The sequence below is a fragment of the Emydura macquarii genome, unplaced genomic scaffold, assembly GCF_026122565.2.
Source record: "Emydura macquarii macquarii isolate MOO-44397 ecotype Brisbane River unplaced genomic scaffold, CSIRO-AGI_Emac_v2 contig_691, whole genome shotgun sequence".
Lineage (NCBI taxonomy): Eukaryota > Metazoa > Chordata > Testudines > Chelidae > Emydura > Emydura macquarii.
This window is the reverse complement of record NW_027130828.1, coordinates 9,224,434-9,252,158: the sequence shown is the minus strand read 5'-3', so window position 1 is coordinate 9,252,158 and position 27,725 is coordinate 9,224,434. Positions and strand designations below refer to the sequence as shown.

General features: G+C 46.3%; 1 protein-coding gene and 1 long non-coding RNA gene across 3 annotated transcripts in view; both read left to right on the top strand.

Moving 5' to 3' along the window:
• NTNG2 (netrin G2) overlaps nt 1-27,725 on the top strand; it is a 69,796-nt gene that overhangs the window by 33,919 nt on the left and 8,152 nt on the right. For both annotated transcript variants that reach the window (XM_067541913.1, XM_067541912.1), the window contains exons 3-4: nt 12,791-12,963; nt 14,952-14,978. In XM_067541913.1, the coding sequence (XP_067398014.1) occupies nt 12,791-12,963; nt 14,952-14,978 (200 nt within the window). The remainder of the gene's footprint in view (nt 1-12,790; nt 12,964-14,951; nt 14,979-27,725) is intronic.
• On the top strand, nt 970-2,413 carry LOC137148836 (uncharacterized). Its single transcript, XR_010918599.1, has 2 exons — nt 970-1,134; nt 1,944-2,413. It is a non-coding gene; the product is annotated as an uncharacterized lncRNA (long non-coding RNA).

Below are 27,725 nucleotides of genomic sequence, written 5' to 3'. Positions count from 1 at the left end.
TTACTCAATATTTGCCATTCAAGTCTTGGCTTGTGAGCAAGGCGCCTCAGAAGCTAAAGCCAGCTCTGACCCCAAACTTAATGAGATTATCTTTTGATTTATTTATTTGTTCTTTCCTCAAACAAGTAGAAGCCGCAGTGGGTTGTGTAATGTGTCTCTAGGGCCCACGGGGGAGGGGAGGGAAGGGGGAAGGGAAGGGTAGACTACAAATGACCAGTGGAAACTGCAGCACTTTTTTAAGTAGAGGGGGACAATTATGTGTGTTTTTGTTTTTGCTTTTTAATGTCTGAAGAGCTCCCTCCTGCCAGAGCTGGCAGGGTGCCCCATGTGGCAGGCTGCCTATGGTTGCTGCTGAAAACAGTGGCATCTCTGCTCTGCCAGTCTCTCCACTCAGCTCCAGTTAACATTTCAGCTGTGTATGGTGATTTCACACGCACACTGGTGTGGGTGCTTTCTGAGTGCTATGAGTTTTCCCTGGGTGGGGAGAGAGAATGGGCTGAAATTGGAACTGTGTAGGCAGCCTTTTCACTGCTCCCAAAGTTTAGGCACGTTGATAAAATGAGACCCAGCTTTGAGCTATCTTTGTTTTCCCCTTGTCTCAAGCTAGCAATTGTTCTGACCTTGTCCCAAGAGGACAGGCTCTTCATGGACCAGATCAAGGGGGGGAGAGGCAGAGGTGTCCGCTGCCTGGATTTCCCACAGCTGCTAACCCTGCAATTGAAATGCCAAGAGAGTGGTGGGAGGAATTTTTGCCTGTTGGAGAGGAGCCATAGATGGGTGGTGGGTAGGCAGGGGGAGGATGGGAGAGAGGTTAATCTGAATTGACTCCCCCCCATCCTGTGATTATTTCAGGTCCAGCCAGCAGTTTTTCACGGGAAATTAATCTAATTCTGACTGTAAGTGAAGCTAATTAGGATGCAGGTATTTAAAACCAAATCAAATCCTGTGTACAGCTCAGAAAGGAAGGGTCACCAGGTACAAGTAAGGGGGAAATCAATGTGAGACTGATATAAACACTGCACTGGAAAGAGAGATGAAGCTAAGAATACCCAGGACTGCTTCAGTGGGCCAGGAGGAGGGGAGGCTATCGAGTGATTCCTGAGCGAGAAAATTAACACTTGTGTGCAGAAAGAGGCAAGTGCATAGATAAGCTGCTGTATCATGTTGGGGATCAGGAAGGGAGATGACGAAGAGGGAGAATATAATTACAAAGATTTTAAAAACCAGAATAAAAAAAAACCCAAACCCTTTGCTGCAAAGCGACCAGCAGCTCCAGCCAGCCACTTGGATGAAGGTGGAAGAGTGCAGGCTAGAAAAGCAGTCTCCGTAGGCTGCTCCTCCATATTGCAAATGGAGGCAGCTGCAGTGGGTGTGGTTCTCAGGCTTCGGTTGCTTGGGTGGCTTTTAGGTGGGCAAAATTTACACACACCTCTTTTAATTAATAGTCCACTGCCAAGTTTCAGGCTGAGTGGCCTCCTATCAGTTAATTAAAACTGGCAACTTTACCTCCTGCAGACTTCCAGCCGCTTGGTATAACTTGACCTCATTTGTGATACTGACAAGATTGGAGTACAGATGTGGCTCGCCAGTTTCCAGTGGGCTTTAACAGTTAGGAGAAGAATTTGATCATTACTTCAACAAAACCCTTTGTCACCAATACGTGCGTGTGTCACTGGAGCTTTCATAGATTCCAAGGCCAGAAGGCACCATTGTGATCATAGTTTGACCTCCTGTATAACAGAGGCCATAGAACTTCCTAAAATAATTCCCAGAGTAGATCTTTTAGAAAAACATCCAATCTTGAGTTAAAAATTGTCAGTGATGGAGACTTCACCACTGTTCCAGTGGTTAATTATGAACACTCTTAAAAACGTACACCTCTGTACTTCTGTCACATGACCTTAGCTCATGAATTCAGTGCAGTTTATCTAATTCCTCCACAGGACAGTGCGTTCCTGTTATAGATACTGTGATGCTGTTGGATGGGGCACCCTAGAACCCATAGTACTGCTGGTAGATTACACAAAGCCTCCATCGATCAGGGTGGCATTTCTGCAAGCCCCTGGGCTCTCCCAGCAATTGCAGCCCTCCACGTTCCAGCTTCTGTAGAAGAAAAATCACCACAGGAACCTGACAAAACTTCCAGGAAAGAGAGCAGGGCAGAGATTAAAAGGACTCAGGCTAATGGAAGATGTTTGTGTTCTCACATGTGAGGTGTTCTCACATCCCCATTGTATAGGCCACACTTTTCTGGGAACCATATGTATCTTGGAGCAGAATTTGGGGCAATCCATGGAAGCTCTGGGGAGTCTTGGAGGGCTTCATTTTGTGGGTGATAAATGTGCTGTTGGCTGTGGCATACCACGGCCTCTCCTCTTCCCCCAAGTGCACACACACGTGTACATGCACCCTTCTCTGATTGCACTTTCACTTCACACTAGTTCAGCTAGGTCTGTTTCTCAGTTTACGTCTGGCAGTTTATTTTTACTTTCTCACTCTTCCTTGGTGTTCTTTTTCTTCTTCTATCCTGTCCCTATTGATCTGCTGAGTAACTGGAGATGCACAGAACTCAGGACAGGAATAGAAACGAGAAAGCCCTTGGTCGGTGTGTGTGTGTGTATGCGCGTGCGTCAGACAGGGTAGTGAAGGAGAGGGAAACGGAAAGACCTTTCCACACTGTTCTCTGTTCATAGCTTAGTTCTCTGCTCAGGACAGCAACCAGCCCAGTTAACCATGTGAAATTAAATTGAAGGAGGCTCCTTGTATCTTTTCCTGTGTGCAGTGTCACACTGGGCTTGTCAGGCAGGTGAGATAGAAAAGACCACTCTCTGTTCCCATCATGCAGTGTCTCTGTGGAGTAATTTTCTCCTCTCTTTAATGTCAGGCACAGCAGCGTTCACTAGGGCACACTCCATCACAGAGGTATTAATAAGCAGTAATTGAAGTTAATGTGGCGTAGCCAGGACACATGGATCCAGTTATGAGAAATCAGATTTGAGAGAAGTGAATCAATTTCAGATTAATTAACAGATTCCTCCCTTTCTTCCTCTCTTCCCTGTTCTCTTTCTTTCCAGCCCTAAGTAATCCTCTGAGAAAAATGTGGAATGTGAGCTCAGAGAAATTATTTATATTGCAAAATGTACATGTGAAATAGGCTTAGAGAATAATAATACCTCGGCTGCTGGGCCTTTGTCAGGCCAAGGATTAAATAATTAGAAGAGATGATTTTCAGTTTTGTAGCTTGTTTATTTTAGGTTCTTCCCCCCCTCCCCCTTCACAATCTGTTTTCTTTCTGTGAAGGTTTTTTGGTGTTGATGGTTTTTGTCATCTTCTTTTTTTTTTTTTTTTTAATTTTCTACCTCCCAGTGGTTTGGTTCCTAATTTTTTATCCTGCTGTTTCATGCTGCTGTTACAGGCTTCTATACATGTATTCCCTACCAGGGCTGCACTGCTTTATGTATGAATAAGAGCATAGAGTTTGCCATTGCAGACCAGAACACTAGTCCATCCAGTCCATTAGACTCAAAGGAACATGACTCTCCCCAAACAGCCTCATAATGCATCTGGTTAATTGTCCAATGTTGCTCACGTGCAGGGGAGTATTTTTTGCTGCCCTCCCAATCATCCTGTGCCCCAAAACATGACATGTCTTACTGAAAGAGATACAATTACCACCTCTGCTCAGCTGAGCTGCAGCCTCTGGATGGCGCAGTGGCCACAGCCCTTTGTGTTTTCATGTTTAGTACCCAGATTGGATGTTGGGGTAATTGGCTCCCAATAAGCAATAGTATCTGGGTCTTGAGGATTGCCAGTTAGCTAGTGAGAGTCTGTTCTGATGCTGTGATGCTTCTCTCTGTGTACTTCACTGACTGACTGTGTTCTCTTTCACTGCAGCAACATTGAATGGGTGGAGTTTCTTTGGAACTGGTCTGAACTGGAATTAGCTCTAGTTTAAGAGAAATCTTGCTCCTGGTCAGATAGTTAAATTAAGTTACTAACTCACATCAGCTGTTTGCTTATATTTGCCCAAGACTCTTAGATGCTATTACTCTAAATGCTGCAAAATAGAGGAGAGTCATTGCAGGCTTGCAGTCAGGGGGAGAGAGCGAGAGACCCAGAAAGCTGTTCCTTTGTCCAAGCACTAGTGACAGTTCATCAATACCAGCAAAGAGATGCCCAAGGTCCTATTACCTGCCTCTGGCTTTGTTTTGTGCAGGCTTTTTTCCTTTTGTTGCCGAGTTGTGTCCGGTCCTGAGCAGATAATAGAATTTCATCGATAGACTGAGGAGGTGATGTATGTTAAAGCACTTAATATAAAGAGACTTCTACAGGAGCCCAAATTAAATTTGGCCAATGAACTCAATTGCAGGCATTATTGCGTTCCAGGAGAAAGGCCAGAGAGCATTTATACACATTACTCTGCAAATATTTATGTTAGTATATCCGTGCTACATCCTTTTCACCCTTCCTCCTCGTCTGTCCCTGATCCCCTACCTAGGAAGGTTTTTAAAAAGACTGCTCTGAATGTAAATAATGATAAGGGGAAATCCTTTCCAAAGTTCAGCAGTATTTTGACTGCTGCTGAGTGGCAATTTATTTAAAATGAATTGCTGCACCCAGTAGAGTGGCTATCCACTATGCTCATCATCTTGGCATCTTTTAGATGGTCTTCTCTTGATAACCCAACTGCAGATGAATTTCTAAGGGTAGCACAAATAGTTTTCTTTTCCCTCAGGGGGTCCAGTAGAATTCACCAGTCCATAACAACACTGTGTCGCCGTGGAATCTCTGTGGAGAGTATTTGCTCATGGAGGCTGGGAGGAGAAAAACTTCTCGGGGATGCGCTTGGTCAGTGTATTGCTTAGCTCTGTCAGGCTGTGTGCAGTGAGTGCAGTATGTGAAGTGTCCTGCACGCTGAGGCAGTGTGGCACATGACTTGTTCCACAGTATGAGGCCACAGGACATTAGACTGTCTTGTGCCAAGCTGCCAAGTTCGGATCAGGAGCTGAACTTCCCAACAGTTTAGCCTGTTTTCAGACCTGGAGTGGTGATTTGTGGTTTGAGGCTGAAATTGGGACATTTCGATCAGGATCTGGATTTCCCCAGGACTCAGAGGGGGCAGTGCTGGGGATTCGGATCCCATGTAATCAGTTCAGGTCTATCTCTAGTCATATGATGCAGTGGGAGGTGCGCCTCATGTTGACACCACATGACGTCGACGTGACAAGTTCTCTTTATGTGTTCTGCACTTTGAGGTTACCTGGGCTGACTTACCATATAATGTTTTCCATCTCTCTATCCTGAATAGTGAGGAACCCAGACTGCATTATTTTTTCCAGGAATTTGAATCCAAATATAACTCACCTTTCTTAGAAAGCAGGGAGCCTCCTACATTCTGTATTCATTGGGAACTGTTTCACTAGCTTCTGGGTGCACAAATGGAGCAGAAAGTGCCACCGCTGTATTTTGTATTTACAGACTTGCTGTGATGTTAGTGAAATATTTGCTTTGTGCTTTGCTGAGCTGTCAGAACAGCTGCAGAGATTTAGGTAGAAATGGGTTAATCGTCAGAGAACTGCCTTAGCGTTGTGTGTAAGCACAGGCTGTGGATGACAATAGTGGGAAGGGGGGAAATAGTTATTCATGTATCCATGAGAGCCAAGATCAGTTGAAATAGGGACTTTCTCAGAGACAGAGAGAAAAGAGCTCCCTTCAAACACATCCTCCCGTGTGACTCATTAAAGGTTCATCAGTTACAGTGAGAGCAAACAATTCAGTGGAAAGTCATCGTAATCCATCCTTTGGATGGCAGACAATAGCAGCTTTCCACTCCTGTGTTGAGTTTTCCTGACACCAGCTGTGATTAGCAGGGTGGAAAGAGGGATTTTAACTAGGAGGGATTCCCTCGCTGGGCTCTAGGATTAATGGATTTTGAGCAAGGTCTGGTGGTGGTAGGGTGACCAGATAGCTAGTATGAAAAATCAAGAAAGAGGGTGAGGGGAAATAAGCATCTATATAAGAAAAAGCCCTGAATATTAAGACTGTCCCTATAAAATCAGGACATCTGGTCACCCCAGCTGATGGGGCAGGGGAAAAAGAAAAGCCAGATGGTCTCCGACCCAGAATCAGTGGGGACTGGGGAATAGGAGCACTCTCCATCTCTAGCTTGAGAGGCAATCTGCATTGCTGAGAAGACGGTGGCAAAGTCATTGGCTTTGAAGTATATGCTGGCCTTACTCCCAAGTGTGAAGTGGGTGATGGGGGAGGGAAGGGAGGATCGATGGAGGCTGAGAGAAGTTGGTGGATAGAAGAAGCCCTGGTCCCAAGCCCCTCCATCTAAGTCAGACACACACACAGTACATGCAAGCAGCTTGGGGGCTCCAGAATTTCCACATAGGCCTGCGGCCAGCATACAAGAGAGTGGAGGAAGGGGGAAAGCTGGGTTCCTCCAGTTCTTCCTTCTACACCATTGGAGGGGCTTGGGACCAGGGTTCCTTCTTTAGTTCAGAGAAATTCTCCGGCCTGCGTTATACTGGGAGTCAGACTAGGTGAACACAATGGGCCCTTCTGGCCTTGGAATCTATGATTCCAAAGCTCTGTGAGGCTGAGTATGGAGGACACAAAGGTTTCAGGTCTGATGAGTGTGAGGAAAGTGAGCAGGGATTGCAACTTATCCACTTACTGAGCATTTTCCCATCCCTAGAGCAGCGTTACAGTGCGGTCTAGTGGTTAGAAGAGGAGCCTGGGAATCAGGGTTTCTGAGTTCTGTTTCTGCAGCTGAAGGTTCCCGATGTGATTTTCAGGGAGTGAGGAGATAGTCATTAAACTTTTCTCGCTGTCTCAGTTTCTTGATCTGTAAAATGGGGATAAGGATCCTTAGTTAGCTGCCAGGGGCATTGTGAAACTGAATTCAGTGACTGTAACACACACAGATCATTGGAATGAAATCGACTATCGGTGGATTTAAAAAAAAAAGTCTATTTGTTTTAATTTTATGATTAATGAAAGACCAAGGTGGTGGCTGCCTTTTTCACTCTTTCAGCTATGCTGGAGGTCTTCTGCACTTGCCTTATTCTCGACTGCTCCTCATTTAGAAACCTTAAGTGTGCTGTCCCTCCATCTCTCACACGGAGACCTTGCACTGACGCATCTCTCTCACTGACAGCTGCTGCCGGCCTCCGGAATGCTGACTCACAGAAATGGAGGTGACTTGGAAACGTTCTTCATGGCTGCAAAATGATGCCTACATGCCTCTAAACTCTCCCCAGGGCTCTGCGGTTCTCCTCATGTCCCTGGCGTAGGCCTTGGCAGAGCAGGCCACGCCATGTTGTTTCAAAAGGGAATGGGAGGACTGCTAAAGGATCTGCACTAAAAATAAATAAATACTCCAATTGCATTTGGAGCCAATACTACAGTGTTACTACAGCATTCAGGCCGCTTACTAGGGCATACTGTTTGACATTCTTCTATGTATCCACAGCACAGACAAGCCACGTATGTTTTCCCTATATTGCCCTGAGGCTGGGGATGAGAGAGAAGTTGAGACTCCATGGGCTATTTAGTACTTGGCTTCTTGGCTGATGCCATGTCCTCTGCTGGTTTTTGTGTTAGACAAGCTCATCCACAGGAAACTTGACTGAGACCCACCACCCTCATTTCACACAAAGGTCACTGGATAATTATCAAATGGTAACTGCTGTTACCTGGACTAGACTTGAACCAGTGACTGAAGGGTGAAAGGCGCTCTCTCTCCCCTGACCAGCCCTTGGGCCAGACAGACCTTACTAGAATAATCCTTTTATAATGAGAGAAAGGGAGAGGTGCTGTGGCTGCCCTGAGAATGGAAAGGTGCACAATAGCTTGTTCTAAGACACGTGGCATTATCCACCTCTCTAATATCGTAGCACCATCATTGCTTAGATCCTAAACTCTTGCCTTTGTCCTGCCTTGGCTCAGACAGTTGGGTACCTGATAAAGAGGAATAGAGAGAAGCAGGATTTGCAGCCTCAGCCCGTGGGACTGGACTAAATCTATTTTCTCCATTCTCCACCAGCTGGATCTTGGCTAGAGAAAGGTGCCTCCCCTATGGTGCAAGCTAAAGCGTGTCCTTGGACTGAGGGCATAGTTGGCGGTGGAAGGAGGAGAGTTGTTTTTACCCAGCAAAGCCTGATGAAGGAGTTAAAGCAGAATAAAAGATGGGGTGGCAGTTGGGAGGACGGGAGTGGAAAGTTTTTTGCTCAAGGCAGCAGCAGCGCGACGGGATCAGCAGCCTGGGCCATTTGAAGCTGCTCCGTTGTTCATTATTAAATAATGCATCCTGATTGATTGGCCTGAAAAGTGCTGTGTTGTGGGGTCAGGCTGCTCAAGTTAGAGTTTTCTGGTTAGATTGATGATTCTCAAAGGTCGAATTCAGAAAGCAATTCCCTGGTAAAATTGATCCTTTGGACGAGGTAACTTTTGTGCTATGGATAGGATCGGGCAGCGAGAAATAGCTGACCTGCGACTGAGTGGGGAGGGTGGCGGGCTGTCTCTGCTGCTGCTTGCTCTTTATTTAATTTTCCTTGTTTACACTGATTAGAGAGCGAGATCCCTCTCTGGGAAGCACGGTGCCCAGTCATCTCTACGTGCTCCGACATCCAGACAGATTGGAGCGTTTCGTGGCGGATCCAGGAAGCCTGTCCTTCCTCCGCCATGCCCTGCAGATTTGACGGGACTGCATGACCACTGCCCTAGGGGCTGAGAGTAGCTGCAGGTACTGACCTGGTAGCCTGTGCTTGGCTTGGCTGCTGTGCATCGGCGGCAGTAAGACAGCTGTAGGTGCGTGCACACAGGACCATGCACGTATACCCGCATCCGGCAGAGACCCTCATTTCATGCTCCTTGTAGCTGTAGGAAGCTCTGGCTGAGATTTGGTATCTGAGGCCTAGTAGCCACACGTAGGTGCAGCACCTCAGCTCTTTGAGGGAACCCCATAGTTGGTTGGGGTTTTTTGACATTTCTAAAGGCAGATACGGGCAGATGAGAGAGCGACGCTAGCCCAGAAAACTGCAGAGAACTTGGGGAGCTTCTCCACCCCCATCAGGGTGCCATGCTACTGTGGATGAAGTTGAGAGAAATGTTTAGTAAAATGCACCATGCAGCCTGAAGTTCAGACACCCATGCTCCTTTCTGTGGTAAGAGCTGCCCAAGCCCTTCCTAAGGAGTTACAGGCCATGACTGAATAACCCTTGTTAGCTCTGGGAATGCAGCGGACGGTGAACAGTCCCGCTCGAGGAAGGCCTGCGAGCATGAAGAGGCTGTCGCATTTCAAACCTGATCTGACTCAGTTGCCTGGTCATTACGGTAGTGTAGCTCTAGTGACTGTGAAAGGTGCAAGAGGGCTATGCCCAGGAGTGGCTTCTGGTCCCCTTGTCAGGTGGTGGCTGAGTGCATGGCTGAGTGGGTGAGCTATAATACTTTCCCCTTCTTTGGAACCTCCTATCTGACGATCTCAAAGCAGCTGGCAAATATGAATCAGTTAAGCATGATCCACCTGGTATTGGGAGGTATTAGTCCCGTTTTCCAGATAAGGAATTGGAGGCACAAAGAGGTGAAGTAACTTGCCTAGGGTAACATCATGAGTCTGTGGCAGAGCCAGGAGCAGAACCAAGACCCCCGTCACCCAGTCCTTTATTCTGACCATGCTTACAGGTCCAGGTTTGAACTAAGGAGGGGGAGTTGCCCTTTGCTGCACTCCGCTCTACTGGACTGAACACCATTTGGCACACAACAGTGCTTGGGTTCCCTCTGCCTTAGGCCCATGTGCCCACTGGTCATGCTTTAAGCTTCCATCTGGTCTCCATCCCTTGAGCTGGAGCTAATAATTCTGCCGGGAGAGAGGACAACTTGTCCTTCCTGACAGTGTCCCTTCAGGAGCATCAGGAATCCATCTCTCCTCCGCTGAGAAAACAAGAATAGGAACACATGGCCTTGGCCAGTGGAGTGTCTGTCAGAAGGGGAGTGAGGAGATAGAGGAAGTTCACCTGTGTGATCAAGGCTTCTGGCTGCCTCCCATGCGTAGAACCGCTGGCTCCAGGTGTGTCAGCTTTTAAAGGATGGATCCCAGGGTCGAATCATGCACTTAACTGTCCGTTTTAGCGAAGAGTGAGTAGTGCTGTACCTCCCCGCAGCCTTTGCTCTCCGACTCAAGCCTGGACCAGCTCAGCAGTGGTGATGCTCTGACCTGCCTTAACCTGCTATTTTGCTTGTTTTCCCTCACCCTTTCTTCTTCTTTTGTTAATTTTATAGCAAGCGAGGGAGCCAGTGCTCTGTGGCCTCTAAATAATTCACAGAGTCAGGCTCCCTGGCACCAGAGTGCTGGTCTTGCCTATTCAAAGGGGTTAGGACATCAGAGCAGAAGCTTTTCTCAATCAGAGGCAAAAGGAAGAAACCATCACAGCTGAGATATGAAGACCCTTTTTTCTAAGTACCAGCTAAAGCCACCTCCCTTTTCCAGACTCGCTGATTTACAAGCTGCTCCCAGCATATTTAAATTCTCTGGTTTTTAGCTCTTTCAGCTGTTACCTGCCATTGCCAGCCTTCAGTAACACAGACACTCAAACATAATTTGCTGTGTTTGGCAGCTCCTGCTTGAGAGAGAAATTTGCTCCCTGATGGAGTGTGTATTTCCTTCCCTGCCTGGATCATGAGATGAGCAAGGATTGTATGATGGGGAGGAGGGACTCTTTGCCCAGCTTCTGCATGGCATGTGCGTAAATAGTTTGCTGGAAATAAGAATAAGGAAACAAAAATAGCTTACGAGTGAAATCTTCCAGCCATGCACAAATGGGATCACAGCCAGGGCAGACTCAGTGGATCAGAAACATGGGGATGGGACTCTTTGGAGATTTTAAAGAAACTTCTGCTCCTGGAATATTCACAACCTCTTGCGGAGATTTCTCTCTTGACTGGGTACAGTGCAGGTGAACAGCACCAGGTTGACAGCTCTTGAGAATGACATCCTCTGTTTATTCCCAGAACAGATGCAGCACAGTAAGCAGCCAGGCAAGTTTCCCCTATGCACTGTCCCATCAATAACCCTGACTCTCCACTGCTATGCACCCGGTGGTCATTTATACCTGTAAAAACTGAGTACCACCCAGTCAGACTTCTCCACTCACTTATATGGGTGGTTACATTCTACACCCACTTTGCACAGATATAAATGATGACACAAGGTGCAAGGTAGTAATGAATCAGGCTCATTGTACCTCAACCCTAACCTAGAGGATCTACTTCTAAGATAAGCAGGGTACTCAGTCTCTGTGGCCTGTAGGGCTAATGGGCTGAGTATAGGCCTGGGAGCCAGGAGTTTTATTCTCAGCTCTGACTTTGTAGGCGTCACCTAAACCCTCTTCTTCAGAGTCCTTATATGTAAAATAGGGATATTTAATATCTTCCAACCTTACAGTGGTGCATTAAAAAGTTATTCATTAATATTTGCAAAGTGCTTAGTGCTATTTTCATTCTTTGCTTTCTCGGATGACACTGCCAGAAAGAGAGCAAGGTGTGGTGATGATTTTTTTGGGGGATGGGGGGGGGGGGGTGAAGTAGACTTTTGTCCACTAGGAACTGACTGAGACTGACTATACTAATTTCACACAGGGCACCAAATAGCCATCGGTTGGTCATAACTTTCAAGTCATCACGGATCAGGGCTGGATTGCCAATGGTGGCCTCAGGGTGAAAGGTTCCATATCCCATCACTACTCCATCCTCTGGCAGAAAGGCTCTTAATTTTAACAACCTGCTTGGGGATTGAGGGCCATGACTCTCATTAATATAAACATGAGCTATTTCTATAAAATCCGGTGTGTCCAACAGCTCAAAATAGTTCAGTAGAAGAAGATGGAGAGAGAGTGTGTGTCAAGGTGATCTCCTCAATGATTCCCATAGTCAGCCCTCCCCTGTCTTATCCCCAAAGGATTTCAGCATGGGAAGAACACATGAATCTTATCTGGGGTCTGGGTGGTGCATTGGATTGATATGGAGGGTTTATTTAACATCGGTTTGCCTTGGATCACATGGGAAAGGAACTTGCTGATCTCCACCTAAGACTTGGTGATGGATTGTCAGCTTCACCTGTAGTAATAAGTTAGGGTTAACTTTGGCTCTGACTTATGCCTCCTGCGTTTGCATTGAATTCAGTGGTGTTGCACAAATGGTGAGTCAGCACAGAATTTAGACCTTAGCATTTATATAACGCCTTTCATCCAAGGATCTCAAAGCACTTTATAAATAAACCCCGTAACACCAGCTGTGAAGTAGTTGTTATTACTCCCATTTTACTGATGGGAAAAGAGAGGCACAGTGTTAGAAATTAAAGCCAAAATTTTCAAACCTGGTTGCCTAAAAATCAGGCACTTAAATCAATATTTAGGCACCAAAATAAAAGTGGCCTGAACTGCAGTTGCTCAAAGAGTCTTCTGTCTCCTAGACCCTTAATCTTACCAGGCTAGGGTTTGCCATTTACTACGAATGTTTATAAACTGGGATAGCTCTGTGCTATTGCAGTCACACAGGTAAAGGAGGATACCTCTCACCTTGGAAGAGGGAATACAGATCCAGCCTAAACAGGTGAATGAATCCTCATAACACAGATGCCAGCCATAATAGGAACATGGTTGAGTGCTATGAAACTCTCTGGATCCACTTATGTATGTTCAGTTATGCAGGATGTCCCTCTCAGCTAGGAGCAGATGGCTTACATTCCTGAGCACCACCATTTCTCTCTCTCATTTTCCTCTTACAGGTGTAAATGCAACCTTCATGCCAACCTGTGCTCCTTTAAGGAGGGCAGCCTGCAGTGTGAGTGCGAACACAACACCACTGGCCAGGACTGCGGCAAGTGCAAGAAGAACTTTCGCACCAGATCTTGGCGGGCAGGCTCCTACCTGCCTCTCCCCAACGGATCCCCTAATGCATGTAAGTTCCTGTACTGAATTGGTGCTCTGCACAATGTCTGCATGTTTAAATGAGCACCATTTGGAAGGGTCGTCACTTCAGGATGCCTCCGTCTGGAGTCAATGCACAGGGCTGCAGGATAGGATGGTTTGGTTTTACAATGGAGATGAATATTTAAAAATCTCTCAGTGTGCAGAGGAATGGATTGCAGCACGTTGGATGGAAGGGGAGCTTGATAACTATTTGTAGTGGAGTAGCTGGGCTGAATGGATGTGGATTGACAGGAAGGTATCCTGGTTCTCAGATGGATAGGTGTAGGCCATCAGATTGGTTCATGGACTTGGCTAGGTATTGTACTCTGAATTACTCCGTGTCCCTTAAAGAAAATGTCAGGTAGCTGTGGAAATGTGTTTCCTTTCCATCCTCCTGTTCTTCATTCTTCTGTGCAATTATTGTGCATGGAATGAAAGGAGTTTTGGGTGTCAGAGTATTTGGCCACCCCGAATAAGACAAAAGTATCCATGTCCTTCAGCACAGGGACTGTCCTATGTAATTTATTCTCCGCTACATTCATGTTGTGGTACATGCTTACCTGAAACAAAATACATCATCTGTAAACCATCATCATCTGAACATGGAAAAGTTGGTGGAGGAGAACACCAGATACAGACCAATCTCTCCAGGATTACATCCAGTTTGCATCAGCAGGCTTGCTTAAGTGTCACAGAGCACCAGTAACCACTCCAGCCTTTTAAGCAGCAGCCTTGAGTGTTACCAAAGAGAATCCTTTTTTCTCTCCCCCTCCATTTCTGAAAGATTTATGCGCTTTAAGATGATCAAAGCTGAAATACAGGCTCTGAAGGCCATGACAGGAATGTTGTGCGTGTGCCAGGGATGGTAGATGAGTGGGTTCTCAGAAAGGGAACAAGCCTGTCAGCTACCGCCAAGCGCCTGTGTTCCTTCAAAGGAGCTTAGAAGAGCTTTTTGGTGTTGACAGGGGCAAGGACATGCTATTCTCTCTTTCCCTTCCTTCCAGTCCATCTGTCTCTCTCCCATTTCTCTATTTCCCCTTTCTTTTCTCTCTCTTCCCATTTCCCTTCCCTCCATTTCTCTCTCTTTTTCACATTTGTCACTCATTCTTCCTTCTCTATAACCCTTCCCTCCACCTAATCCTTTGCTCCCTTCAACTCTCTCTCTGACAGAGATATATCCTTGCCAACCTCTGGAGTAGAAGCAATTCTCCAAAGTCCTTTCTTACCAGTAGGACTAGCATTTTCATTGCTGGCCACTTTCTTTATGGTTGAGTAAACCTAACTGCTGGGTGTTTATCTCCACTGTAACATCTGGATTGAATGTGACCTTTAATCCCTTAAGTGGTCTTCAAACATTATCCCACCTATGACCAATAATAAACTGGCAGTGTTGAAAGCTGGCACCCTCAGCCTCACCCCACTGAATACACAACTTGGAGGGAAAGGTTTTAGGCAATTTCTTCTGACCAAAAACTCCAAGCCTCAGGTTACGTGTGGTTCCCCCCCACCTGCCCCATCATCCTTTTCTGTTATTCTGTTCCACCCTGAAGAATCCCAATCCCAACACAGTTCATTCACGTGTCAGGGCCTGCACCTTGGGAATCCAGCAGGTGAAGGGGGAACTAATGCCATAGCAGCATGATAGTGTTCATATCACTTGAAGGGAATATGGCAAATCTCGAAAGCGTATATGGCCCTTACTGGGCATAATGGCATATCAGGAAAAGGGTTAAGAAGAAATTCTGTTAGCAGTAGGCAAGCTGGCTTTCCTCCCCCAGGTCACTGCAGGTAGATTTCAGCCTGTGCCTCAGGACCCAAACATTTCCAGAGCCACTACTGTCTGGTCACCTCTGTAGTTTGCTATAGGCTGCTTTCAAGATGTGGTGGCAAGCTGGAGCGACTGTCGACAAGGCCCTTGTTAATTAGCACAACAGCTTCTCGGCTTCTGCTGACCCTGTTTCTTTTTGTTTCCTCCAGGTGCAGCTGCAGGCTCGGCCTTTGGCAGTAAGTAAAAATGTAACTGAACTGCTGGGCATGTGACATCTTCAGCGCATGGGCCCTGTGCACGTCATTTGGGAGACAAATGGTTCTTTTTTGCTCATTATTATCTACCAGACAATAAGTAGTCTCCTCTAATGGTCTCTCATTTTCTGTCCCATCAAAGAGCTTTCTATTTACTTTCTTTGTCTTCAGTAACCTCATTGTTTCTTTCTCTGGCATGGTTTCTCCCCATGAGGTTCGTTAGAATGGCAGCAGAAAAGGAAATAAAACACACTTCTTCAAAAACACCAATGATCGCAGTGAACTTTCCCCCCCAGTATCACAGACTCCTGCTCCAAGTAGCTGTTTTTGAATTCTTTGATATACCAGCCAGTTTGAATCACCTTGGGCCATATCATGCCATCCATTTAAAAATAAAATTATATATAATGTAATATTTTAGGCACAAGCTATTGATTTCGGTGGGAATTTCTGCAGACCAAACATCTTCAAACTTTGGGTCATCTGGAATCTAGATCTGAATTTTATGGCTCAGGTTAATCTCTAAAATAAACATAAGGTGAAGCTGGAAAGAACACAGTGGAAGGCAATGAAAATGTGATGATGAATGGGATAGATGAGCTTGTTTATGAGTAGAGGCCAGCTAAAGAGGGATTATTTAGCCTTCACAGAAGACAAGAGGTGACCTGAATTAAGTATTTAAACTAGCTAAGGGTTATTATGAAATTAAGCATGATAATCTACAGGAGATTGTGGGACAAACAAGGACTCGGGGACATAGGCTGAATAAGAATTTATATTAAAAATGTGAGGGATTATTATATTACTCGTGGTCAGAGAAATGAGAACTGGAATAGAATGAATATTGTAACCAAGTCATTATCGAATAGTATTCCTGGGACGATGTCATCCCTGGGGTAACTCCATTGACTTTGCAGGAGTTACACCAGTGATTAATTTGGCCTATTGTATTAAATTCATCCAATATTTGCTTTTTTGGAATTTAATAAATGAAAGAGATATCTGTCAATTTTATGACCACCTTTTGGTAGGCTGGAGGGAATTGTTTTGCTGATTAGGAGGTTTGCATTGGAGTATCTTTGCCATCACAGACCTCAAATGTATACGAGAGAGATGGCACAGCTATTGTCAAGCTTTCAGACGGGGAAAGGCTTGTGGCCTGTTTCGGATCCCATGGGACCATTGAACTCCTACCTCTCTTTATCATGATGAGCTAGATAAAGGCACAGACACGCTCATTCTCTCTTGTCCTTTTTAGGCTTCATTAACAGTGGAGTTAATGATAAAGTTGGCAATATTTAAACTAGCAGCTGTGCCAACAAAGTAAAGTTGTGTAGTAACCCAGCTGAAACATGCGCACACACAGACACACACACACACACGCCAGACTGGAATCTTCCTAGATTCTCATCACATTTGTTACACTGTCCCTGCGCTAACTTCTCTCTGAAACTAGGTACTCACCCACCCAAACCCAACAGCTTCTTCTGTACATGTCCTGCAGCTGGGGTCTTCAGTTTTTCCTGTCTCTCTCTCTCTCTGATTAAAAAGAAACCAACAGTAAAGATTTTTGGTCATCAGTGTTCCCAGTTCCTGGTAGGTGGCGTAATTTCAGAAGTGGGGCTGTCCTTGTGTTCTGTACCCAGCAGCTGGAGGCTGGTTTGTAGTGGTCACTATTAGCCCCCTGGGTAGTGTACTGGACAAAGTCTGCAGGACAGCATGTTGGTGTAGTTTCTATAGAGTGCTTGTTGGTGACTGCAGAATATGAACCTCTGGGGCCAGGCGAGAATCATTCCCACAGGCAGGAGCATGCGCAGGAATTTAAATTTGACTGCTTTTGGAGGGGCACATTTTGTGCCCCTGCCATGGTCCCGGGGCTGGAGAAGTTCTGTGCCCCAGCTGATTATTGGGGGCTTGCTGTTCTTTGTGCACCTCCCCACCCACAGGCATGCTTTCAGGGTTCGAAGATGACTTGAGTTAGGAGGGGGAAAATGAGCATCTTTGGATACTCCGTTACATGAATAGTAATGGCTGGAGGTTACAGGGACTTAGGCAAATTCTCTGCCATTAGAGTCAGTGGGATTTTTGGCATTGACTTGAGTGGGAGCAGGTCCTTACTGTGTGTTCCCTTCACCATAAAAAAAGATCATGGCGGTGCGGTAAGAAGCAACAGCGAGACACCCTCCAGCCTCCTAGGTGCCTTCTTTCCACTTCTTTTCTTTGTTTCTTGTTAGTTTATGAGCGACCACAGCGAATTTCCACTACAAATCCCACCCCCACAACAACACCCACAACAACCACCACCCAGCCCGTCACCACCCAGGAGCCAGGTGGGTGCCAACCTCCACCCCGCAAGGCAGATCCTACGTTTGCTAGTACAGACAGGTCCCCTAGCTGGTTCCACTGCCCTATTCCTCTGCCAGCTTTGCTTCCTGCTGCAGCTCCTCGAATGGCAATGATGAGCTTTAAAAGGAAGATTATCTCCTCTGGCTCCCTGTTCGTCCACCTGGTAGGAGTTTCTGGGGACATGGATAAAAATCACACTGGATGGGTTCAGATCATCCCAGCCAGCGGAATGCCTGATAAATATATGTTCATTCCTAATTTAGTTCAAGGAAAGGGTATCTGGACCTGACCATTAATAATATATGTATTCTTCCCTCCTCAGCAACAGCAGTCACAATCCCAATCCCAAAGTTGACTCCTTAAAAGAGCCAGGTTGTGGCATGACTTTTCATCTGTCTGTCTGTCCTTTGCTGCTACCCGGATGTTATCAGAATATCATTTTCCCTGGTCTCAGACCAGGAAGTGGAGGTCAGGGCTGGAATTTGCGGGAGTCTCAAGATATTATCTAAAGGTATAATTTAGAGTTTTTACTTTGAGAGCAGCCTTTCAAAGTCCTTCTGAGAATGAATAGCCGAAGCACAAAAGTTACTCTTTATGCACTATAATAAGGAAGAGGATTGGAGGGGAGGGGGGAATCTGAGGTTCTCTTTGCCTATTTCTTTACAAAAAAGCAACAACAAACGTGACTTGCCCCAAGCAGAGGGGCACCCAGAATTTGGAAGGCTGGTTTTGTCTCTCTTCCCTGTGCACAACTCTAATAAGGAGTTTTCAAAATTCAGGGGCAGGTCTTCCACACTTCTACTTCTGCTTTGACCTTCCAGCAGAATGATGAAAATTGGTCTTAGCAGCTAACTGAGGATTTTCCTTGCATCCAGGAATTCTCCATAGCACAAGGGGCATGGTCAGGGAAAGAGGGCATGGCCTGAGCACTGTTGCATTCTGGTGATTCCGTAGCTAATAGAGTGCCCCCTTAGGGCCCATTGAGGTGGATATAATTTAGAGCAGCCTTGAGGGTGCTCTAAGCTGGGCCAGAAACCGAATCAGATATCTTTGCTCTGCTTCTCAGCCTCTTAGGTCCTGTACCAAGCTCCTCTTGGCCAAACCTAAGGAAATAATCTATGAAGTCTTACATTTGGAAAAGTGGGCTGAACACATACACCGGAAGTCCCAGGACATTATTTCTTAATTCCTAAATTGCCCAGTAGAGAGAACTTATGTCACTTTGGCGGGCCGGGGTTGGAGGTGGGGGGGAAGTGAGGGTGTTTTTTTTGTTTATTTGGTATTTTTACTACATGTAGGCATGGTCTGTCTCTTCTTTTGGAGAAGAGGAAATGTAAACTAACAGCAGAAACATTTCAAGTGTCATGCACTTATTCAGCTGCTGTGCTGTCTGGATCTGATTTTCCCATGGGGAAATTTTCCACCCACAATACATTAGTAGCAGTCAGTCTTCTACAGGAGTTGCTAGAAGCCAGTTGAGGAAAAGGCAAAGCTTGATTTTGTGTGAGCTGGTGGAGTCTTATCAGCTGTGGGGGATTTGGCAGATGATCACTAACATGACCTGGCCCTGGGGCTAAGCCCCAAATCCCTCAGCTCTAAATGTCACCATTGCCTGGTGGGCCAGGAGGTCCTGACCACCACAGAAGGCGGGCAGTGGGGGAAGAGCACCAGAGAGAATGTAGGAGTACATATAAAGCAGTTGTACCTGTATTTAGTTTATCATGATCTACAGCCAAAGTCTTCAGTCTCATTTCCCCATGAGCTCTTTGACCTCTCCGGCAAGTCCACAGTTTCCTAGGGAGGCAGGCCCCAGCCTGTGCCCAGCTGTCCCCAAACTCGGTACCTTAGCTTTCCCCTGAGGCTGATAGTTTCTCCTCTGACCCCTTTCTGGAGCTGTTTTTCCCCCACATAGCACACTTCTAGTCTCTTTAGGCATTACCTCTCCTCCTTTCACACCTGGAATGAGTTTATATAGAACCCAGGCCCTGCCCACTCCCAGCAGCCTCTGAGCAGAGTGATTAATTGGAGTCAGCTGCTTAGTTGTCCCCTCCCACCCTCATGTGACAGTTCACATGACCACAGTGTGTTTATGCAAATATAGATATGCTCATGGAGGCACCATGGTTTAGTGGTTAGAACAAGGTGTTTGGATGGCTCAGGAAACCTGAGTTCTATTTCCCATGTCCACTAAGTCATTGTGTAACCCTGGGCTAGTCACTTCAGTTTCTCCATCTGTAAACTGGAAATAATACTTGCCCGCTAAACTAATATTTATAGTGAGTGGGTATTTACAGCGCACACTTGACGATTATATGATCTCGGAGAATGTGTGTATATTATCTACACACCTGTAATAAAGAAACTTGGGTTTCATGTACATGACACCCACCCAGTCATGTGATTTTTATCCATGTTTGACCATAGCAGTGTTTTTGCAAGCTTGTGTGTGTGCGTGAGTGAACATCCTGCTGAGCATCTGTCTCTTATGATCTGCTGTCCTGGCTCCCTGGTATGTTTGGGGCCTGTTGGGGGGGTGGGGGTGGGGGAACAGAATGGCTGCATGCTTATCTTCGAGATGGGTGAACAGATCTGAGAGAAGAATTAGACCGTCTCCCCCTGAACACAGGGCCTTTGTCATTCTTTAGGATGAAAACCACCCCTCTCTGAAGATTCTGGTTTACAACATTCACTTTTTGGTTCATTATTTCTCATTTCCAAGGCAGTATCTGTATCTCGAAGGGTCTAGCCCAGAACAAGAACAGATGAAATGCCAGCAATAAAACCTGGTCTCATGGCCTTTCTAGATCCACAAGACCCAGATGGTTCTGGGTGACTCCAAAGCTTTTGAAGAACAACATCTGGGACTGGAGGTTGCTGGAAAGATAGTCTTAACGTATGATCCCAAGGGCTGCCTGGGACTCCCAGCTGTTCTTGAACGTGACCCTTCCAGATAGTTGCCCATCTGTTGATGGACTATCAAAAAGAGCAGGTGACCTGGGAGCCACTTTCAGTGCAAAACCAGTTTCTTCTGTTGCATTAACTGGTGGCAAGGTGCAAAATTTGCAGCACGATGGCAAATTTCTAGTGTGGGTTGGGCAGGGCTGAGCTTTGAGCCTCTTGTTCCCCCATTTTGTTCCTCCAGTGACTTAATGTGTGTCATTGTGTCTTCATCTAGTGGTTGGTCTTGATGAGAAAAACAGCCTGCTACTTATTGACAGCGAACTGAGTTACTCCTCTTGCTGACATGGCAAGGGGTAATGATTTTGGTGCTGAATGTCCTGGCTACGGCCTCTGTACAATGTACACAATACATTGTGTGTACATGACCATGCCCACGTTGGAATCAAGGATGAGGCCCTAATTCTGAGCGATCCCACGATGTAGGTTTAAAATCAGTACAACTCCATTGACTTCAGTGGCGTGACTCCTAGAGATGGGTCGGACCCCAGCATTCTCCCCCTGCCCCTTCTTGAATTTACGATTGGTTCAAAAGCTAGGGCTGAATTTTGCTGCTCAGGTCCCATCTGTACTTCAAACACTGCTCTAACCGGAAAGAAAATTTTAAAATTCCTTTAAAATCTCTGTGCTGTTTGTCCTGCTTTTAGCATGTGTACAGTTTTTACCCTCTGAATTTTTGCTTTCTACCATGAGCAGTCACTGCCAAGCAGCCAGCTGAGCTCCCTGCTTCTGTGCTTATCCAAGAGACGCAGAAAAAAACAGGTATTTAAAACTAGACTGATTTTTTCCCCTTCCCCATTGTACTAGCCAGCAGCAGTCAGGAGAAGAATATGGAACATAGACTAGAAGCGCAGATTAGATTTGGTTTTGATCTTTACATTGCATAGATCCACTAGATGACTGGTCCTTTTAGCTGCTTGTAGTGTTCTTTATGGTCAAGGTGGAGCTGTGGTCATGTGTTAGTATGAACCTCTTCTGCCTTTCATGTTACCAAGGAGCAAATCCAAGGTGGGAGGGGGAATAGAGGGCACTTAAAAACATAGGGACTTGGCCGAAATTTACCCAAGAGACACTGAAAAGAAGCGACAGCTAAAGGAAATTGAGGAACCATGATAAAGAGAAATTAATCAAGTGTTTTTCTTAATCTGTTAATTTCCCTTCCCCATTTCTGATATTTGTCAAATCCTCTTAGAAACTTGGCATATTCTGTCAGACTTTGTGTTTTTCCATTTGTCAGACAGAGACATTCTTTCCCCAAATTTGGGGTGACCAAAAAAAAACGCCCATCTCTCTCTTGCTCTTTTTTTTTTTTGGTTCAATGGTGTCAGCTCAGCTTTGGGAAAAGCAATTTGTTGGTTAACTGCTCTGACAGAGCCAACAGAAGGAGCACAGAAGTGGAGTGCAAACCATGAGTTTTGTATAGGTCCTATATAAATATTAGCTATTCCAGTTACATATGTATTTATTTTCTGTTGGTTTCCTTATGTTTGAACAATCCAGTTTCAGCCTTTTCTCAATGGGAAGCTCATGTGCACTTATCAAATGCTTCTCACAACCAGGAGAGGGAAAGGAACACCTCAACCTGGAGTTTTACACCGCCTTCCCCTCTGCTCCCCTGCTGTTTCTAGGGCATTGTCTAAACTGGTGCGTTTTTGCACTGAAGTAGCTACTACACCAGTGCAAATCTCTAATGTAGACATGATGCATTGGTACAAACCATCGTTTGCATAGACGCAGCTAACTCCAATTTACTGGAACCCTCTTTCCGTAGGATAGCAAGACCTAGGACACCTCTTGTCTGTATTGAAAAAGTTCAGTAATGGGACCTTCGTGATTTTTGCCATACTCCAGTTCTAACTGAGTGGGCCTTGAGGAAAAATTTGTGTCTTTATCTTACACCCACCCCTGAAACGTAAAACCATCTGTGAATGTCACAAAGCTACAAGGGAAAAGTTCTCGGGATAACGAGCATTAATAATTTTCCTTACTCTGTAAAGACTAACAAGTGGAGGTGTGTGTGAATGACTAAAAAGCAAAATGCCTCTAGGGGTGTTTTTTATTGTGACTCTAATTAAACCCTTGCCAATTAGTGAAGGGCTTTTTTTCATATTCTTTTTAACACTGTATTAATATCAATTGGCTTCCATTTTCCAGTTGAAAAGGACACTATCACCTATTTTAGAGCGTGTTATATTTTCTTAATTCTGCATTGTTTATAATCTCCTACTAGATGTTGGGAAATCACATTTCTCTCCTTCTTGGGTTTGTCTTTTTAATTTTGGCAAAGATTGAGGGTTTTTTCCCCCGTCCTCTTCCTTATGTTACTCAATTGAAGCTTGAAATTAACAAGACAGCTTTTTCATTTTACTTCCTGGTTTGCACACTATCAAGAATGAAGATTGTCAACAAAATTGTGGTGATAGGATTTGCTGCAGACCCGGGGGGGGGCACACATTGAATTATTTGCAATAGGAGCTACACAAATGGGCAGCCCCCTTGTTTTTATGTCTTTGCAATGGTTTGCTGAGTTCCTTCACTGATTTTTAGGAAGAAAGGCATGGCCTGAGAGCTAGGAACCCCTGCATTCTAATCCCTGCCTCCAACTTGAACAGCCTCTGGTTGTTGTCAAGATACTGAGTCCAAAAATGTCAAATGTGGGTGTGTAAAATTAGACGCCTAAATCCCTAAAGACTCCTAAACACGTGGCCTAACTTTCAGAGGGGCCGAACACCTGCAGTGCCCAGACTTTGTGTTGCACTCGATCGCGACACTTGTAGCTCTGGGCTCTGCACTCAGCCAGCATCCCACAGTACTTCTACTGGTGAAGGCCACAGAAGCTAAGGAATGCCTGTGGCGGCACACACGTAACATGGGTGGGGTTTGTAACATTGTGAGCTGCACAGTTATAGGTGCAGGAATAAGTCAGCGTCCCTCCATTGAAGACAGTGGGGTTACACCAATTTATATCAGCAGGAGATCTGGCCCTTCATCTCCTAAATCCAAGGCTAATAGCTGACACTTCCATTTGCCTCCACCCCCTTTGTAATGTGACTTTCCTATATTACCTCTGCAAGAATACACCAGCTCATCGGCGGCTGCCCCACTGCAGGTGGGCTTCCCCCCGTCCAAGGCTGATGCTGGAAAAGAAGGTAGGAGACATGCTGCTGAACTGGCGTAGCTGGCTAGTACGTCTTGCGCCCAAGTAGGAACTGAGCCTTAGAAATTGCTTTAGTTACTAGAATTACAGCTCTGCTTTCCATACATCTCTCACTCATCCAGCTGGGAAAGACGCTACTTTTGTCTATGCCCTACACACAACTGGTAATCTGGAGAGGCTGGACTGAGCCTCACGGTTTAGTCATATACATGAAAGATGAAGATGATAGAAGGTAGAAGAGATTGTTCTCAACTTGGTACTGGGGTGAACGGAGAGGGTTATGGAAATCTAGTTGACCCCTGAGATTAGAGTGTGTTTGTAAAATGGAGTAACTTTGTAAACTGACAGAAATGTGTTTAGGGCATCAACTCTGTATGTTTCCTTGGTTTCTTGCCCTGTGCTTAGGTGGCCAAGGTGTGCTGTATACACAAGAAGGAACCTCAGCAGATGGCATGCTGGGCTGTGAAGGTTGAGACTCAGTTTACCTGTCTAGTGCCCCTCCTCCCTAGTTCACATTGATACACTCGGTGCTGGCATCAGATTGGCAATATTCAGCCCTGTTTCCCAGTCGCTGTGCCCTTCGCAAGTTCCTGCTGTATAAATTAGCATCCCTTTTAATATAGAATCTGATATGAATCAGAGCTGGGCCCACACTAAAACCCTGGATCTGGAAATCTGGGGGGGATGGAGGGCTGGAATTTGTATTTAAATCTGGAATTCACTGTTGGTCCCTGTCTCCAAGCCAAAAACCGGAAGCCAAACACTGCCCAACTTTGGGGCAGTTGAAATCTTTGTGGCTTGGGCCTGTCTCTAAACTACATGTCGATATGATACTGTATGGGGAGAGAGAGATCTATATCATCCATATATGCTAGATTGTGCTGATTGGAAGGGTGTCAGATTTGTAGGGGGCACCACAGTCGTTATAATGGCCTTTATGGGATAACTGAGATCCCAAGTTCTAGTTTTGCCTCTGAATCAGACCTTGATTGAGTCATTTCCCCTCCTGCTGTCTCAGTTGCTCTCTCTGTAAAATAGGTCTAATGCTGCCCACCTTTGCCGAGTGCTTTGAGATCTCTGGATGAAAAAGCACTAAGTGCTAAGACTTACTATCATCTATGAGTGAGAACATACATTAGAGGCGGGCTGCCAGTGATATCTGACCACATGAGGGGGGTTTTTTCAGACCTGTGTTCTCACATAATCCATGGGCAGCTTGTTCATCGGGTTTTGAGTTGCTTACATGAAACCCAGCTGATTCGGAGCAGAAGACATTTAAACAAAACAACAAGAAGTCCTTCAAGAAAATAATTGTCTCACATTTGGTCAATTCACAGGGACAGGTGCTTTTTTCTCTGGGTGGAGTTTAAAGCATCTCAAGACCAGCCTAAGTTTCTACCATTTTGATGGTTGCCAAACTGAGCTAATGGGCATCCCTTGTGTTTAAGGAAAGAGCTAGAAAGGGTAGTTAGAGGATCCTCAGAAGCTGGTGAGTTTCCAGCCACAGGGTTTTCTTTCCTGTATAGTTAGGCTGTAGAATAGCCATATGCTGGCAGGAGTTCCTTGCGTGAGGAAGGATAGTTTGACTACCTCTAATCATTGTTGAAGACCCTAATTTCCATGGCGCCTTGATGGTTTTTAGAAATTGGGAAGGGAAGGCTGAGGGAGAAATTTGATATGGCTCCACCATCCCAGCCAATGTCTGACTAAAGCTCCCTGCAGCCTTTGGGAGGAACAAATACAGTGACGACATTAAATTGATGTTCTCTCTGTTGGTGCCATTTCAAGCTGTTCAGCGTCCAGCAAACCCAACAGTGCTTGGACCCAAACCTGTTCCACGGGAGCCTCCTGAAAACATCCGAGGTAAGGAGGTGCTCTTGGGCTGGGTGCCTGTGTCAAAGGGAAGTGAGGAGAGAGCAAGGGGGTTCTCTTCACACGTCAGTAAAATGCCAAAGCAGAGCAGTCGCTCTGTATTATAACGATTCACCAGGAGGAGCTGATCCCCAGGCAGATAAGGGATTCAGGCTGGACTAGCCCCTTGAGGCTATGAACTCTCTTCAGCCTACAGCAGGGAACGCTTTCTTTGTAAGCTTGTAGGACCAGTGGATGACAGACAGACAGGGATGGTCTTGAGGAATTGTGAGAGCTAGATTCTATCTCTGGCTATGCCACTGACTCAGGGTGACCTTGTTCAAGTCACTTCCCTCTTCTAGGCCTTCAGTTTGCCCTTTGTAAAGCAGGGGATGCAGCATACCTTGCAGCGGTGTCTGTGAATATAAATCCACGCGTGCTGGTGACTCACTTGGAGCTCCTTGGCTGGAAGAGGCCAGACCCAGAAGTAGACAACGTCCCTTTTTTTTTCCAATGAGACTAAAGTTGTTGACCTTTAAACAAGCTTATTTAGAATCAGTTGCGGGCAGAGGGAAGATCCTTGCTCAGGTCCTCATGATGGCTGCCAATAACATGCAGAAAATGGTTTCCTCAACCAGCCAAATGCACTTTTGGATAGAGCTTTGCCTTCCTAGCTAGAAGCTGTGGAATCACACCCCAGTTAACTGAAAAGACACCAGCCAGGAATGCCCTATTTAGCAGAGCTTTCACCTGGTGCAGCTGAGCAGGCCACACACCCCTCCCCCTGACCAATCAAAGGGCTAGTTTAATTAGGCTAATCAGCCACCCTGGACTGACATAGTTAAGCCTAATTAGCTGATCCCTTGATTCTTGAACCTCCTTCCCCCAGAGAATTTTTTTTCCCTGCAGGTTTGTAAGCTGGTGGGAGACACCAACAGCTTCCTGGCAGCCACAGGCACCTAATAAAAGCCTGACTCCTTGCACAGCTGCAGCTGCTCTTGCTCCATTTCCCTCAGTCCCTTACTGTGGGTTAGCAGGGACCAGCTCCTGCTATTTGCCTTACCTCTGCAGCCTCCACAGGCTCAAATTAAATTCAGAACTGTCCTGTCAAATGCACCCCCCCCCCCCCCATCAACCCTAGTGTCTGCTGATCCTAAATGCCTCAGAGTTGGGGTGTCACGGCCCGGGGGACTGGCACGAAGGCGAGCAGGTGTGCCCGGAGGCGGGGGGGGGTGCTGCGTGCTGCTGGATACACACACTGCATTATGTGCTGCCCTTCATCCTGTGCCAGCCCCTCGGGCCTGGTGAGCAGTGGCAGTGGGAGAAAAGGCAAGACAGAGGCGCTGAGCGGAACAGCTCTGATCACAGCTGATCAAAAAGAACATACAGACAGGATTGGGGAATCTGTCACCATGGAAACTTTGGCTTAGCGAGGCTTCCCCCCAGGCTAAAGCCACCTGGCTAGGGGCTAGCAAACCACCCACCTTTTCACAGGCTGTCAGTGGCCTAAGGGCTAGCAATCGCTTGGGCTGCCTGCTGGTTTAATTTGTCACTGATGGGGCTGCAGTTGAAAGTCAGGATGGAAACGCAGGCCCGCGGCACTAAGTGACCAAACGCAGGAGCAGCTGCACCTGGGAGCCTCTGGTGACTGTCACTTGCTTTGTTCACTGCAGGGACCAAAGGACCACAGACGGAACTGCAACAAACATGCTGCCGGCCGGGGCCTGTGTACTCTCATTGCGTTTCTTAGCCTTTATCCTAGTCCCGGCTCACCCTAGCGTTGGTCTCCAGAGGGGGGTATTGGAAAGCACTGGAGAAGGTGGCCTGGCTGCATGCTCCTTTGCTGTCATTGAGCTCAATGAATAACACTTTGCCACTGGTCGAGTGCTTTACTAAGGCGAGTGAGTTCTCACTTAAAAGTTGCTACAGCTAGGGAAACTGAGGCACAGGGCATTGAAGTGACTTGCCCAAGTTTTACACAAGTGTGTAGAATAGGGCAAAGAACCCAGGCGACCTGGCTCCCAGCCGCCTCCTCTAATTACTAGCCCGTCCCCAATGTAGACATTTCCCCCAGCAGATGGCAGGCTGGCCTCTTCCTCGCCATTCCCTGCCAATTGTTCCCTACCGCCTTAGTATGATGATATAGATTGTGGCCGTGCCTAGAGTCCCCAGGTAGCCGGCAGGCCCTGTTGTGCTTGGCATCATCTAGCCACACAGCTAGTAGTGCTTCAGAACACGGCCTGTCTCTTCCTAAGCACAGGCCCTGGGTTGTGAAAGCTGGTTGTTACAGTCTATGACGCTGCCAGTGGAGACAAAGACCCTGCTTGGGGTTGTCTGTGACCCAAGCAATTGTGGGGACCCACTTTTGGCTACAGGCAGCCTAGATGTCTGGCCATGCCTGCTGGGTCATCCCCTCC